Source organism: Oncorhynchus mykiss, chromosome 10, assembly GCF_057628025.1.
Source record: "Oncorhynchus mykiss isolate SJ-2025 chromosome 10, ASM5762802v1, whole genome shotgun sequence".
NCBI classification, from domain to species: domain Eukaryota; kingdom Metazoa; phylum Chordata; class Actinopteri; order Salmoniformes; family Salmonidae; genus Oncorhynchus; species Oncorhynchus mykiss.
In genome coordinates, this window is record NC_143031.1 from 76414543 (window position 1) to 76429659 (window position 15117).

General features: G+C 43.6%; 1 protein-coding gene across 1 annotated transcript; it reads left to right on the forward strand.

Moving 5' to 3' along the window:
• Positions 1-5830: 5830 nt before the first annotated feature.
• LOC110497238 (uncharacterized) lies at positions 5831-14584 on the forward strand. Its single transcript, XM_090187979.1, has 4 exons — positions 5831-6485; positions 8046-8182; positions 8533-8629; positions 9074-14584. Exons 1-4 carry the CDS (start codon positions 6221-6223, stop codon positions 10273-10275), a joined length of 1701 nt encoding a protein of 566 aa, XP_090044105.1. The 5' UTR covers positions 5831-6220; the 3' UTR covers positions 10276-14584.
• The last annotated feature ends 533 nt before the right edge of the window (positions 14585-15117 follow it).

A 15117-nucleotide genomic window follows, 5' to 3' on the forward strand; every position in this document is an offset into this window, starting at 1 on the left:
GTGTACAGCAATCTTTGTCATACCACAGATTCTCAATTGGATTGAGGTCTGGTCTTTGACCAGGCTATTCCAAGACATTTAAATGTTTCCCCTTAAACCACTTGAGTGTTGCTTTAGCAGTATGCTTAGGGTCATTGTCCTGCTGGAAGGTGAACCTCCATCCCAGTCTAAAATCTCTTGAAGACTGAAACAGGTTTCCCCTCAAAAAATCCCATGTATTTAGCGCTTTAAGCAATGACTTTTTTATGGCCACTCTTCCGTAAATCCCAGCTCCGTGGAGGGTACGGCTTAAAGTGGTCCAATGGACAGATACTCCAATCTCCGCTGTAGAGCTTTGCATCTCCTTCAGGGTTATCTTTGGTCTCTTTGTTGCTCTCTGATTAATTTTCTACTTGCCTAATCTGTGAGTTTTGGTGGGCGACTCTCTCTTGGTAGGTTTGTCCCAATAATAATAATCCCAATAAGGTAATAATAATAATAATCCCAATAAGGTCACATCGACAGACTTTTCACCTAGCTCCGGGATGTATTTTTATTGGGAATTCATGTAATGGACATACACAAAATAGACCAAACTGGTGAAGTGAAATGAAAAAAATGATTTGTTAAAAAAATGGACAAAAAATAGAACGGAAAAGTGGTGCGTGCATATGTATTCACCCCCAAATATATGAATGAGCGATGGCCGAACGGCATAGGCAAGATGCAGTATATGGTAGAGTACAGTATATACATATGAGATGAGTAATGTAGGGTATGCAAACATTATATAAAGTGGCATTGTTTAAAGTGGCTGGTGATGCATTTATTACATACATTTTTCATTATTAAAGTGGCTAGAGATGAGTCAGTATGTTGGCAGCAGCCACTCAATGTTAGTGATGGCTGTTAAACATTCTGATGGCCTAGATATAGAAGCTGTTTTTCAGTCTCTAGGTCCCAGCTTTGATGCACCTGTACTGACCTCGCCTTCTGGATGATAGCGGGGTGAACAGGCAGTGGCTCGGGTGGTTGTTGTCCTTGATTATCTTTTTGGCCTTCCTGTGACATCGGGTGGTGTAGGTGTCCTGGAGGGCAGGTAGTTTGCCCCCAGTGATGCGTTGTGCAGACCTCACTACCCTCCGGAGAGCCTTACGGTTGTGGGCCATACCAGGCGGTGATGCAGCCCGACAGGATGCTCTCAATTGTGCATCTGTAAAAGTTTGTGAGTGTTTTTGGTGACAAGCCAAATTTCAAAAGCCTCCTGAGGTTGAAGAGGCGCTGCAGCACCTTCTTCACAACGCTGTCTGTCTGGGTGGACCATTTCAGTTTGTCCGGGATGTCAACTTAAAACTTTCCACCTTCTCCACTACTGTCCCGTCGATGTGGATAGGGGGATGCTCCCTCTGCTGTTTCCTGAAGTCCACAATCATTTTCCTGACACCACACTCCGAGGACCCTCACCTCCTCCCTGTAGGCCGTCTCGTCGTTGTTGGTAATCAAGCCTACCACTGTAGTGTCGTCTGCAAACTACAATCATGGGTGAACAGGGAGTACAGGAGAGGGCTGAGAACGCACCCTTGTGGGGCCCCTGTGTTGAGGATCAGCGGGGTGTGGATGTTGTTACCTACCCTCACCACCTGGGGGCGGCCTGTCAGGAATTCCAGGACCCAGTTGCACAGGGCGGGGTCGAGTCCCAGGGTCTCGAGCTTAATGACGAGTTTGGAGGGTACTATGGTGTTAAATGCTGAGCTGTAGTCGATGAACAGCATTCTTACATAGGTATTCCTCTTGTCCAGATGGGTTAGGGTAGTGTGCAGTGTGATTGCATCGTCTGTGGACCTATTGGGGCGGTAAACAAATAGGAGTGGGTCTAGGGTGTCAGGTAGGGTGGAGGTGATATGGTACTTGACTAGTCTCCAAGCACTTCATGATGACGGATGTGACTGCTACAGGGCGATGGTCTACCTGGACAAGGGTTGGTGAAAGTGACCTTGAACAGGTGAGGCTGTGGGTGAGGATGGGTGGCAGGAGAAGGGTTCATGTTTACCCCCATAGCCTGGCGAGGGCTGATGCGGCATCGGCAGCAGTGGCATGAGCTGTGGCTTGAAGTGGAAGCAACGTGAAGGCTGGGGCTGTACGACCAGGGGCGCAGTGGGGTGGAAGGCAGAAATGGTGCAAGCACTGCAAGAAAGTCCCTGGAGTGACACAGTGCCTGCTGTGATTGGTAGAGATTTCACAGTGCAGCTCACATCCCTTGACCCCACCCCTAAAGCACCAGTTAGATGTCAATGTCATCACTCAGGCAGAATCTGCAGCATGGCACCGAGAAAATATGGATATTCAGAACTTCTTCTGAAAGAGGGGCAAAAAAAAGGGAACAGGTTGAGGCATTAGTGATTGAGGTGGAGAGGGCAGAACAGCCAGAAAGTCAAAGAGCCGCAGCAGTTACGCCTCGTTTACAACGGAGTGAAAACACAACGCCCCCTTGTGGTTCAAGGTTCCGTTGCGAAACGTCAGTCAAACAACAGGATGTTACCAAAACAGAGAAGATGAAAATACGTGGTTTTCGATGATGGCTTTATGAGACAGCTAGCAACCTGTTAACGATTACCCATTTGAGTGAGTACTATTTTAATAGTAATGTTAAATAATAGACATTGGGGCCTCCCGAGTGGCACAGTGGTCTAAGGCGTCTCTACAGACCCGGGTTCGATCACAGGTTGTGAAATGTGACACAGTGCTCCCCTGTGGACAGAAGCTGAACTTTACTGAAACATTCTAATTCACCCTGTTCAAAATTAGCAATGTTGAGGTGGTAGAACTGACTAAATTAAATGAATCGTAGTCTTATTACCTTTTCCATTCTACAAGCAAACATGTCTGGCTCATGTCTGTTATTTCCATACATTCCATATGTAACTATTTGTAAAAAAAAAATATATATATACATATATATTTCATTAAGCTTTAATTTCTATTAGTCTTTTTATTCAATTAGCTACATACTTGTTCTATTGTTGTTGCATTGTTGAGAGGTTAACCTGCAAGTAAGCATTTCATTGCACTGAGTATTCCATGTATATGAGATGTATATGACAAATTAACTAACTTTAACTTGCTATGCGAATTACACTCTACTACTTTTTTTCAGAGGAAGGCCGTAAAAACTGTCAAAGGCCCCAGCCACCCCAGTCATAGACTGTTCTCTCTACTACCGCATGGCGAGCCGTACCGGAGTGCCAAGTCTAGGACAAAAAGGCTTCTCAAAAGTTTTTACTCCCAAGCCATAAGACTCCTGAACAGGTAACCAAATGGTTACCCGGACTATTTGCAGTGTGCCCCCCCCCCCCAACCCCCCTTTTACGCTGCTGCTACTCTCTGTTTATCATATATGTATAGTCACTTTAACTATACATTCATGTACATACTACCTCAATTGGCCCAACCAACCAGTGCCCCCGCACATTGGCTAACTGGGCTATCTGCATTGTGTCCCACCACCCTCTTTTATGCTACTGCTACTCCCTGTTTATAATTTATGCATAGTCACGTTAACCATATCCACATGTACATATTACCTCAATCAGCCCGACTAACCAGTGCCTGTATATAGCCTCGCTACTGTTATAGCCTCGCTACTGTATATAGCCTCGCTACTGTATATAGCCTCGCTACTGTATATAGCCTCGCTACTGTATATAGCCTCACTACTGTATTTAGCCTCACCAGTTATTTTTCACTGTCTTTTTCCTGTTGTTTTTATTTATTTACTTACCTATTGTTCCCCTAATATCTTTTTTGCACTGTTGGTTAGAGCCTGTAAGTAAGCATTTCACTGTAAGGTTGTTGTATTCGGTGCACGTGACAAAAAAAATTGATTTGATTTGAGAATACTAAGAGACAGTAACATAGAATACTAAGAGATAGAAACATAGAATACTAAGAGACAGCAACAGAAGAGGGCAGACAAGAGATACCAACAGATGACACAGAGAAAGTGATGGTACTGTGGGATTCTTTAATCAGTTTGGCTTATTGCACATGTCAGAGTCTATGGTTGAAGTTGTTGAGTGGTTTTTGTCAATACACTAGATATACAGTACCGGTCAAAAGTTTGAACACACCTACTCATTCAGGGTTTTTTCTTTGTTTTTACTATTTTCTGATGACTGTGGAGGCCAGGTCTTCTGATGCAGCACTCCATCACTCACCATCTTGGACAAATAGCTCTTACACAGCCTGGAGGTGTGTTGGGTCACTGTCTTGTTGAAAAACAAATGATAGTCGCACTAAGTACAAACCAGATGGGATGGCATATCGCTGCAGAATGTGGTGGTAGCCATGCTTGTTAAGTGTGCCTTGAATTCTAAATAAATAATTGACAGTGTCACCAGCAAAGCACCTCCACACCATCACACCTCCTCCTCAATGTGTCACGGTGGGAATCACACATGCAGAGATCATCTGTTCACCTACTCTGCGTCTCACAATGACAGATGGCAGTTGGAACCAAAAAATCTCACATTTGAACTCATCAGACCAAAGGACAGATTTCCACCAGTCTAATGTCCATTGCTCGTGTTTCTTGGCCCAAGCAAGTCTCTTCTTATTGGTGTCCTTTACTAGTGGTTTCTTTGCAGCAACTCGACCATGAAGGCCTGATTCACACCGTCTCCTCTAAACAGTTGATGTTGAGATGTGTCTGTTACTTGAACTCTGTGAAGCATTTATTTGGGCTGCAATATCTGAGGCTGGTAACTCTAATGAACTTGTCCTCTGCAGCAGAGGTAACTCTGGGTCTTCCTTTCCTGTGGCGTTACCAATGAGAGCCAGTTTCATCATAGCGCTTTATGGTTTTGCGACTGCACTTGAAGAAACTTTCAAAGTTCTTGACATTTTCCAGATTGACTGACCTTCTTGTCTTAAAGTATTGCTGGACTGTCATTTCTCTTTGCTTATTTGAGCTGTTCTTGACATAATATGGAGTTGGTCTTTTACCAAATAGGATTAAGGAAAGGAATAGCATTAAGGAAAGGAATTCCACATATTAACTTTTAAGAAGGCACACCTGTTAATTAAAATGCATTCCAGATGACTACCTCGTGTAGTTGGTTGTGAGAATGCCAACAGTGTGCAAAGCTGTCATCAAGGCAAAGGGTGGCTACATTGAATAATCTCAAATATAAAATACATTTAGATTTTTTAAAACACTTTTTGGGTTACTAAATGATTCCACGTGTGTTATTTCATAGTTATGATGTCTTCACTATCATTCTACAATGTAGAAAATAGTAAAAATAAAGAAAAAACACTTGAATGAGTCGGTGTGTCTAAACTTTTGACTGGTACTGTATGTGTTCCAGAGGAGACTGTTCCAGAGTAGAGAGACCCACAGTAGTAATTGTACTTGAATACTTGCAATGTCTGCTTTGCAGGTGGGAAGATGCAAGTTAGTTACCTGAAAAATATTTTATCTCTCAATGTTCATCTTAAAGTGCACCAAATTCATGCATTTAGTTGTTGATATTACTTTTTTCGTTGGCAGCGGTTCTCTTCAACCCACACTTTCATATGAATCTACAATATATTCATATTTCCTCCGAGCAATTACAGGGTTGATCAGAATTGGCCTATGTTGGTGATATGACTTCTTCTTCTTTTATGGACTCGGCGCACAGTGCTTTGTGTGACGCATTGAGTGATGGCGGAGATAAATTGCTTCCCGTGTACATTTCCTGTCAATTGACACAATAAATGAAGGTCGTCTTTTTAACTCGAATAAGGTAACGTTCCAACGTAGAATGTCCCACTACCCGACCCGTTAGTTTGTTTCCGGAAGTACATTTTTGGGGGGTGGATGCTTATTGTGTTGACTGGCTAGCAAAGTAAGTGCCGAGCCAACTACCATAGCCTTGCTTTCTCTCAATACCTCTGGTATTTGTATTTATGCGAATAGCCTCATATACTGTAAATACATATACAGATATACAGCTAGATATCTTATATCTCGAAATTATATTTTTTTTTAAAAAGCATTAGGTAGAGACCACAACATCCAACAGTAACGTTTGCTAGCATGCTAACACAGACAAAAGTGGTTTAGTTACCTGTATCTTTGCAGCTAATTTTAGCGATTTTTCCTTTTGATATACGGAATCGTAAAACTGACCAACCTGAACAAAAGTAGCTAAAAGTTACTATCTCTTAACTGTAGCTAGCTGCTCATAGACACTTTGCCATGATGTCCGCAGCCATCATAACCTTCCAGTCGCAGCTCTCCGGGGTCATGGAGACGGTCCTTAAGTCAGCCATATACGAGATCACCAGGCTGGTGGAGGATAGTTTCCTGGAGGAGGTGTTCCGGAACCGGGAGCAGGTCGAGTCACTGAAGAAGCGGCTGCAGTGGTCGGAGAACAGAGAGGGAGACCAGAGGGGGAAGTGTGGGGACTGTGGGAGAGCTGGCAAGGAAGGTCATGAGATAAGATTAGGAACTTCACAGACAGGTGAGAAGAGAGACATCTAACGACACAGTACCAGTCAAAAGTTTGGACACACCTACTCATTCTAGGGTTTTTCTTTATTTTTTATTATTTTCTACATTGTAGAATAATAGTGACATCAAAACAATGAAATAACACATGGAATCATGTAGTAACCCAAAATGTGTTAAACAAATCTTAACTTATTGTACATTTTAGATTCTTCAAACTAGCCGCTTTTAATTAACAGCTTTGCCTTCGCTTGGCATTCTCTCAACCAGCTTCACCAGGAAAGCTTTCCAACATTCTTGAAGGAGTTTCCACAAATGCTGAGCACTTGTCGGCTGCTTTTCCTTCACTCTGTGGTTCAACTCATCCCAAACCATCTCTATTGGGTTGAGCTCAGGTGTTTGTGGAGGCCAGGTGCAGCACTCCATTACTCTCCTTCTTGGTCAAATAACTCTTCCACAGCCTGGAGGTGTGTTAGGTCATTGTCCTGTTGAAAAACAAATGATAGTCCCACTAAGCGCAAACCAGATGGGATGGCATATGGCTGCAGAATGCTGTGTTAGCCATGCTGATTAAGTGTGCCTTGAATTCTACATAAATCACATACGGTGTCACCAGCAAAGCACCGTTACACCTCCTTCATGCTTCTCAGTCGGAACCACAAATGCGGAGATCATCCGATCACCTACTCTGCGTCTCACAAAGACACAGTAGTTGTAACCAAAAGTCTCAAATTTGGACTCATAAGACCAAAGGAACGATTTCCACCAGTCTAATGTCCATTGCACATGTGTCTTGGCCCAAGCAAGTCTCTTCTTATTATTGGTGTCCTTGAGAAATGGTTTCTTTGCAGTAATTTGACCATGAAGACCTGATTCACGCAGTCTCCTCTAAACTGTTGATTTTGAGATGAGTCTGTTACATGAACTATGTGAAGCATTTATTTGGGCTGCAATTTCTGAGGCTGGTAACTCTAATGAACGTATCCCATGCAGTAGAGGCAACTCTGCGCTTTGCGACTGCACTTGAAGAAACATGACAAGTCCTTGACATTTCCTGGATTGACTGACCTTCATGTCTTAAAGTAATAATTGACTGTCATTTCTCTTTGCTTATTTGAGCTGTTCTTGCCATAATATGGACTTGGTCTTTCACCAAATAGGGCTGTCTTTTGCATACCTCCCCTACCTTTTCACAACACAACTGACAGGCTCAAATGCATTAAGAAGAAAATAAATTCCACAAATTAACTTTTAATAAGGCACACCTGTTAATTGAAAACCGACCTCAACTGGAATGAGTATGTTTGTCCAAACTTTTGACTGGTTTTATATATATATATATATATATATACGGAGGAATCACTGAAGTGGGGCTGCTGTAATGTGTACCTTTTATACTTTGGTGATCACTGACCAGACAGTATTGGTTTAAGAAAGGAGTCAGTCATGGGTGGTGGTGGCATCTTAATAAGATGTTTCCTTTCCTTCATCTGATGTGAGGTGACTCCATTATCCACAATGTTACTTACCTTTTACTCCAAATGAAACGTTCTCTTTGTTTACCTGTGGCCAGGTGTGGAGAGGGGGCGTGGCCTGAAGCAGGAGAAGGTATCAGGGGAGGAGTGGAGCAGCTGTGGGGGTGTGGCCAGGGAAACAGCCTTAAATGATCTGGAGGAGGCTGAAGCCACCAGCCCTAGGAGAATCTCTGAGGTAGGTAGGGGACTGACTAAACACATGGAGGCTGAGGCCACCAGCCCTAGGAGAACCTCTTGTATCTAGGGGAATTAAACACCTGTGACGGGTGCAGTGCTACAGAAAGTTCAGTTAGAAATGTTATTTTAAAGGACATATTAGAACAGATAGTCTGTGATGAAGAATTGGGCAGCCTTTTTAAAACCTCTCCTCATATTTGAACTGTTCCAGTTCTGGGCTGCAGCAAAGTTGTGAGATGTCTGGGGGTCCCAGAGGAGAATTCTGAGTAGAGAACCATCATGGCTATTCAATCACTGTCCGTTTATCCATCATTTAGTCAGAATCAACTCATTCATTTCCTCTTCCAGTCCACAGAGGTCGGAGGTCAGAAGCTGGACAGTCTGCTGAAAGAGGAGGCTCTCCACAACACTGAGCTACAGGAGAGATGGGAGTTCTGCCTGGATGGTGAGTCAGGAGTTTACAACAAACATAAGACAATAGCCAACCTTTATGATAATAAGAGTAACTTATAATATGCTGTGTCATTTCAAATGTATTCATTAATACACATGTCAACATGAAACTGTAAGTACACATTTAACATTACAGTTACTCTACTACTGTTTCTACTCTTGCCAATGCCTTAAATCACGTGTCAAACTCTTTCCACAGAGTGTCTGTGGGTTTCGCTCCTTCCTTGTACTTGATTGATGAATTAAGGCCACTATTTATTAAGGAACTCCCCTCACCTGGTTGTCTAGGTCTTAATGGAAAGGGACATTAAAAAAAAACAGCAGACACTAGGCCCTCTATGGAATGAGTTTAACACCCCTGTCTTAAATGTTTCTAGTAATTCTAATGTCTTAAATATTAATGCTTCTAATGCCACATGTACTCTATGTTCTTCAGAGGCTGATGGTTCAGACGTCTCTGGGCCCAGTAAGAGTTTTATTCAGCAGGATCTACATCAGTGCCAAGATGAGTGGAGATCCAGTCTAGACCAGAGGCCTGAACCACCAGGCCCCGAGGGAGACTCAGGGGACCCCACCGACCCTCTCTACCGCCCCCACTACAGCATGGAGGAACTAGGGGGTGACTTTGATAAGTCTGGTTACTGCAGTGGCGGTAGTGGCGACCATCTTCTAGACATGGAAGGGCTGGATAGGCTTCCTGGTTCTCCGTCTCGTCTGGGGGAGCTGAGCTACGGAGCTGTGGGTCACTACCAAGTGAACCTGGGGGGGTTTAAGGGGGGCGACCATCGCTCCCACATGCCTGGCCCCCATCGGATCCTGAGGGAGCAGGTGGAGTCGCCAACGCCATCTCCCCACCCGGAGGTGGGAGACCTGAACTGCCTGTTGATAAACGAGGAGGGGTACCTGCAGGACTCCAGTGTCTTGTACCCTGAACACGGTGTCCCAGAGTTGGGTAACAGAGCCAGCCACCGAGCCATCCACTCTGGAAGCTCAGCCCACAACAACAACAGAGAGAGCCCGTATGATGCCGCTGACGATTTTGGACACTCTCTAAACCTCAGAGATCGTTCACAAGAGCAGGTAACAGGAGGAGGGGGGAGGCGTCATGCCTGCAATCAATGTACCATGAGCTTCCCAGACGCTGGTTCCCTCAAGGACCACAAGCAGACACACAAAACGGGGAGAGGGTTGAGTTCAGGGTCTGGGCCTCCATACTCCTGCACCCAGTGCGGTAAGACCTTCACCCAGGCCTGCAACCTCAAGGTCCACCAGCGGGTCCACCAGGCAGAGGGACTTCACCTCTGCAGCCACTGCTCCAAGGGCTTCACCTCCTTCTCCGACTTGAAGAGGCACAAGTGCAGCCAGACCACAGACAAGCCCTACTGCTGCTCCATCTGTGGGAACAAGTTCAGTCGGCTCTGGAACCTCAAGCTGCATCAGCGCATTCACACGCAGGAGAAACCCCACCGCTGCACTATGTGTGACAAGAGCTTCACGCGGGTGGACATTTTGAAGGTACACCAGCGCACACACACTGGGGAGAGACCGTACTGCTGTGCTGTGTGTGGACTCTGCTTCAAACGACTGGCCCATCTAAAGTTACACCAGCACAAACACAGGCCGGATTTCCTGGCCTGAGCGGTGGCCTAGAACAGTGATTTCAACACTGTGAGGCATGGGTTCCTCCAATTTCTTTAAAATATATATATATATACTTACAGTCCATTCAAAAGTTTGGACACACCTACTCATTCAAGGATTCTTCTATATTTTTAAAATGTTCTACATTGTAGAATAATAGTGAAGACAATCGAAACTATGAAATAACACATATGGAATCATGTTGTAACCAAAAAAGTGTTAAACAAATCAAAATATAATGATTTATTTTTTCATATACATTTTTCAAGTTTCTTCAAGTTTAGTGGCAAAACCATCAATCGCTATGATGAAACTGAATCTCATGAAGTCCGCCACAGAAAAGGAAGACCCAGAGTTACCTGGTCGATGACATTCGATGGATTGGACATTAGACCGGTGTAAATCTGTCCTTTAGTCTGACGATTCCAAATTTGAGATGTGGGTCCCACGGTGAAGCATGAAGGAAGTAGTGTGATGGTGTGGTGGTGCTTTGCTGGTGACACTGTATGTGATTTATTTTGAATTCAAGGCACACTTAACCAGCATGGCTACCACCACATTCTGCAGTGATATGCCATCCCATCTGGTTTGCGCTTACTGGGACTATCATTTGTTTTTCAACAGGACAATGACCTAACACACCTCCAGGCTGTGTAAGAGTTATTTGACCAAGAAGGAGAGTAATGGAGTGCTGCATCAGATGGCCTGGCCTCCACAAACACCTGAGCTCAACCCAATTGAGATGGTTTGGGATGAGATGGACCGCAGAGTGAAGGAAAAGCAGCCAACAAGTGCTCAGCATATGTGGGAACTCCTTCAAGACTGTTGGAAAAGCATTCCAGGTGAAGCTGGTTCAGAGAATGCCAAGAGTGTGCAAAGCTGTAATCAAGGCAAAGGGTGGCTATTTAAACAATCTCAAGTATAAAATATATTTTGATTTGGTTTAACAATTTTTGGGGGTTATTACATGATTCCATGTGTTATTTCCTAATTATAATGTATTCACTATTATTCCACAATGTAGAAAAAGAGTAGAAATAAAACCCCTTGATGTGTAGGTGTTCTAAAACTCTTGACCGGTAGTGTGTGTATATACATACATACAGTGCCTTCGGAAAGTATTCAGACCTCATGACTTTTTCCACATTTTGTTACTTACAGCCTTGCAAAATTGATTGTTTTTTTCCCCTCATCAATCTACACACAATACCCCATAATGATGGGGAGTGTTGCTGCACAGCTATTTTCAGATCTCTCCAGAGATGTTTGATCAGGTTCAAGTCTTGTCTTGGCTGTGTGCTTCGGGTCGTTGTCCTGTTGGAAGGTGAAACTTTGCCACCAGTCTGAGGTCCTGAGCGCTCGGGAGCAGGTTTACATTAAGGATTGCTATGTACTTTGCTCCGTTCATCTTTCCTCGATCCTGAACAACATCCCCACAGCATGATGCTTCCACCACAATTCTTCACCGTATGGGTGGTGGCAGGTGAGATGTGAAGCTAGGCTTTTTATTTCTTTATTTCACCTTTATTTAACCAGGCAGGCCAGTTGAGAATAAGTTCTCACTTACAACTGCGACCTGGCCAAGATAAAGCAAAGCAGTGCAACAAAAACAACAACACAAAGTTACACATAAACAGACGTACAGTCAATAACACAATAGAAAAATCTGTATACAGCGTGTGCACATTTAGAAGAGTAGGGAGGTAAAGGCAATAAATAGGCCATAGAGGTGAAATTATTACAATTTAGCATTAACACTGGAGTGATAGATGTGCCGATGATGATGTGCAAGTAGAGATACTGGGTTGCAAAAGAGCAAGAGGATAAATAATATGGGGATGAGGTAGTTGGGTGTGCTATTTACAGATTGGCTGTGTACAGCTACAGTGATCTGGCATTCAGACCAGAGTTCAATCTTGGTTTCATTAGATCAGATAATATTGTTTCTCATGGTCTGAGAGTCTTTAGGTGCCTTTTGGCAAACTCCAAGCGGGCTGTCGTGCCTTTTACTGAGGAAAGGCTTCTGTATGGCCACTACCATAAAGGCCTATTGGTGGAGTGCTGCAGAGATGGCTGCCCTTCTGGAATGTTCTCCCATCTCTACAGAGGAACTCCGGAGCTCTGTCAGAGTGACCATCAGGTTCTTGGTCATCTCCCTGACCAAGGCCCTTCTCACCCGATTGCTCAGTTTGGCCGGGCGGCCAGCACTAGGAAGAATGATGGGGGCCACTGTGTACTTGTGGACCTTCAATGCTGCAGAAATGTTTTGCTACCCTTCCCAAGATCTGTGCCTTGACACAATCCTGTCTCGGCGCTCTACGGACAATTCCTTTGACCTCCATGGGTTGGTTTTTGCTCTGACATGCACTGTCAACTGTGGGACCTTATGTTGACAGGTGTGTGCCTTTTCCAAATCATGTCCAATCAATTGAATTTACCACGGGTGGAATCCAATCAAGTTGTAGAAACATCTCAAGGATGATCAATGGAAACAGGATGCACCTGAGCTCAATTTCGAGTCTCATAGCAAATGGTCTGAATACATTTTTTTTATACATTCGCACAAATTTCTAAAAACCTGTTTTCGGTTTGTCATTATGGGGTATTCTGTGTAGATTGCTGTGGATTTTAATTTATTTAATCAAGGCTGTAACGTAACAAATTTGAAAAAGTCAAGGGGTATGAATCCTTTCCGAAGGCCCTGTATATACTCAGTCCAGCTCTGAAAGTTGTAATAGTGGAATGCACAAGGTGTAATTTCGAAATTGGGTAGTACATCATCAGTTCCTCTCGTCATGTTAGTCATTGCACACCTTAGAGAGCTATTTATAACTTGTCAGAAATGTCCAGATCAACGAGCCCATGTCAACTAACGTTTTTTAAATTTATATCTTACAAAAATATAAACAACATGCAACAATTTTACTGAGTTATAGTTCATATAAGGAAATCAGTCAATTGAAATAAATTCATTAGGCCCTATTCTATGGATTTCACATGACTGGGCAGGGGAGCAGCCATGGGTTGGCCTGGGAGGGCATAGGCCCATCCACTGGGAGCCAGGCCCAGCCAAACAGAATGAGTTTCTCCCCACAAAAGAGCTTTATTACAGACATAAATACTCCTCAGTTTCAACAGCTGTCTGGGTGGCTGGTCTCAGACAATCCCCGCAGGTGAAGAAGCCGGATGTTGAGGTCTTGGGCTGGCATGGTTACACTTGCGCTTGTGAAGCTAGTTGGATGTACTGCCAAACTATTGACAAGTATGTTGGAGGCAGCTTATGGTAGAGAAATTAACATTCAATTATCTGGCAACAGCTCTGGTGGACATTCCTGCAGTCAGCATGCCAATTACACGCTCTCTCAAAATCTGAGACATCTGTGGCATTGTGTGACAAAACTGCACATTTTAGAGGCCTTTTATTGTCCCCAGCTCAAGGTTCACCTGTGTAATGATCATGCTGTTTAATCAGCTTCTTGATATGGGACACCTGTCAGGTGGATGGATTATCTTGGCAAAAGAGAAATGCTCACTAACAGGGATGTAAACAAATTTGTATACAACATTTGAGAGAAGTAAGCTTTTTGTGTGAATGGAACATTTCTGGGATCTTTTATTTCAGCTCAAGAAACATGAGATCAACTCTACATGTATTTACATTCTTGTTCAGTATAGGTTATTTAGCCCGTAGATCTTGACAAGTTTGTAAGTCAAATAACACATAAATACACATTAGACATGGCCAAATGTATAGAATTGCAAGAAAAGGAGCTTTAAAACAGCAACATTTCCTTTGCATCCCATGACAAAATGTGTAGAATTGCAGGAAATAAGCTTTAAACCCAGCAGCATTCTCTCCACCAAGAGCGGCGTGAACAGTTTGTGTCATGAACAGTGCCAGTGCCAATAGAAATAGACGTGTTAGATTCTGGGTTAAACTTTGAACATGGTTATACTCAGAAGAATAGTATCTAACGGTGAGGGACTGGTTTTTACTTCAGAAGTTAATGGTCTGTATGAGCCAGATGGCTTTGGAATGTGTAGGGGAGACGGGTAGAGATCTTAGAACCTAACAATGTCACTGAGGGAGAGAGGGTAATGTATAACGTTTACATTATGTCAGGATATGTTATTGTTAGCCATCAGGGATCCTCTGGGAGAAGAGACTGTCTATCAATCACCATGACAGCCTTGAGTTGAAGAGACTCCGCCTAGGAGAAAGGGTTGTCAGTACTTGTGTGAAATGTTGTTTGTCTGAATGCAGCTCTATCGACCCTTTGGGAAGAATTAAATTTGGATAAGCTTTCCTAGTGTCCATGGAGTCATTAACTCAAAGAATTAGAACCTAACATGTGGTACGAGTTCCCCAATGCTGGAAGGGGGGGCCCCCTGAGTGAAAATATTTTGGATCCCTTGGTCTCGATTTTTATTTGACATTGAGAAAAAAAAAATATGATCAATTGTTTATTAATAAGGACATTGAAAATATAATCTGTTGGAAACCTAACCATGTTTTGAATAAGAATGTATGCCTTTTATATCAGGATTTCCCAAACTGTCGTCACGTTTTGTTTTTTGCCATAGTGTAAAGGACGTCACGCTGCTTGCTAAGCGAGTACCACATCCTCCTGATTCGGCCCATACCGGTTTTGAACTCGGGAATTCTCAAACACATGTGACCACCCTCCTCAAGCGTCTTATCCGATTGCGCCACCTCAACAGTTACCGAATGAGGCGATGCAAGCGGGACACTTAAGGCTGAGAGGGAAAAGTTTGCCTTAGATTAGACGGTCTAGGAATCGTCTGTCATAATGATCATACCAACCTACCAAACATTTC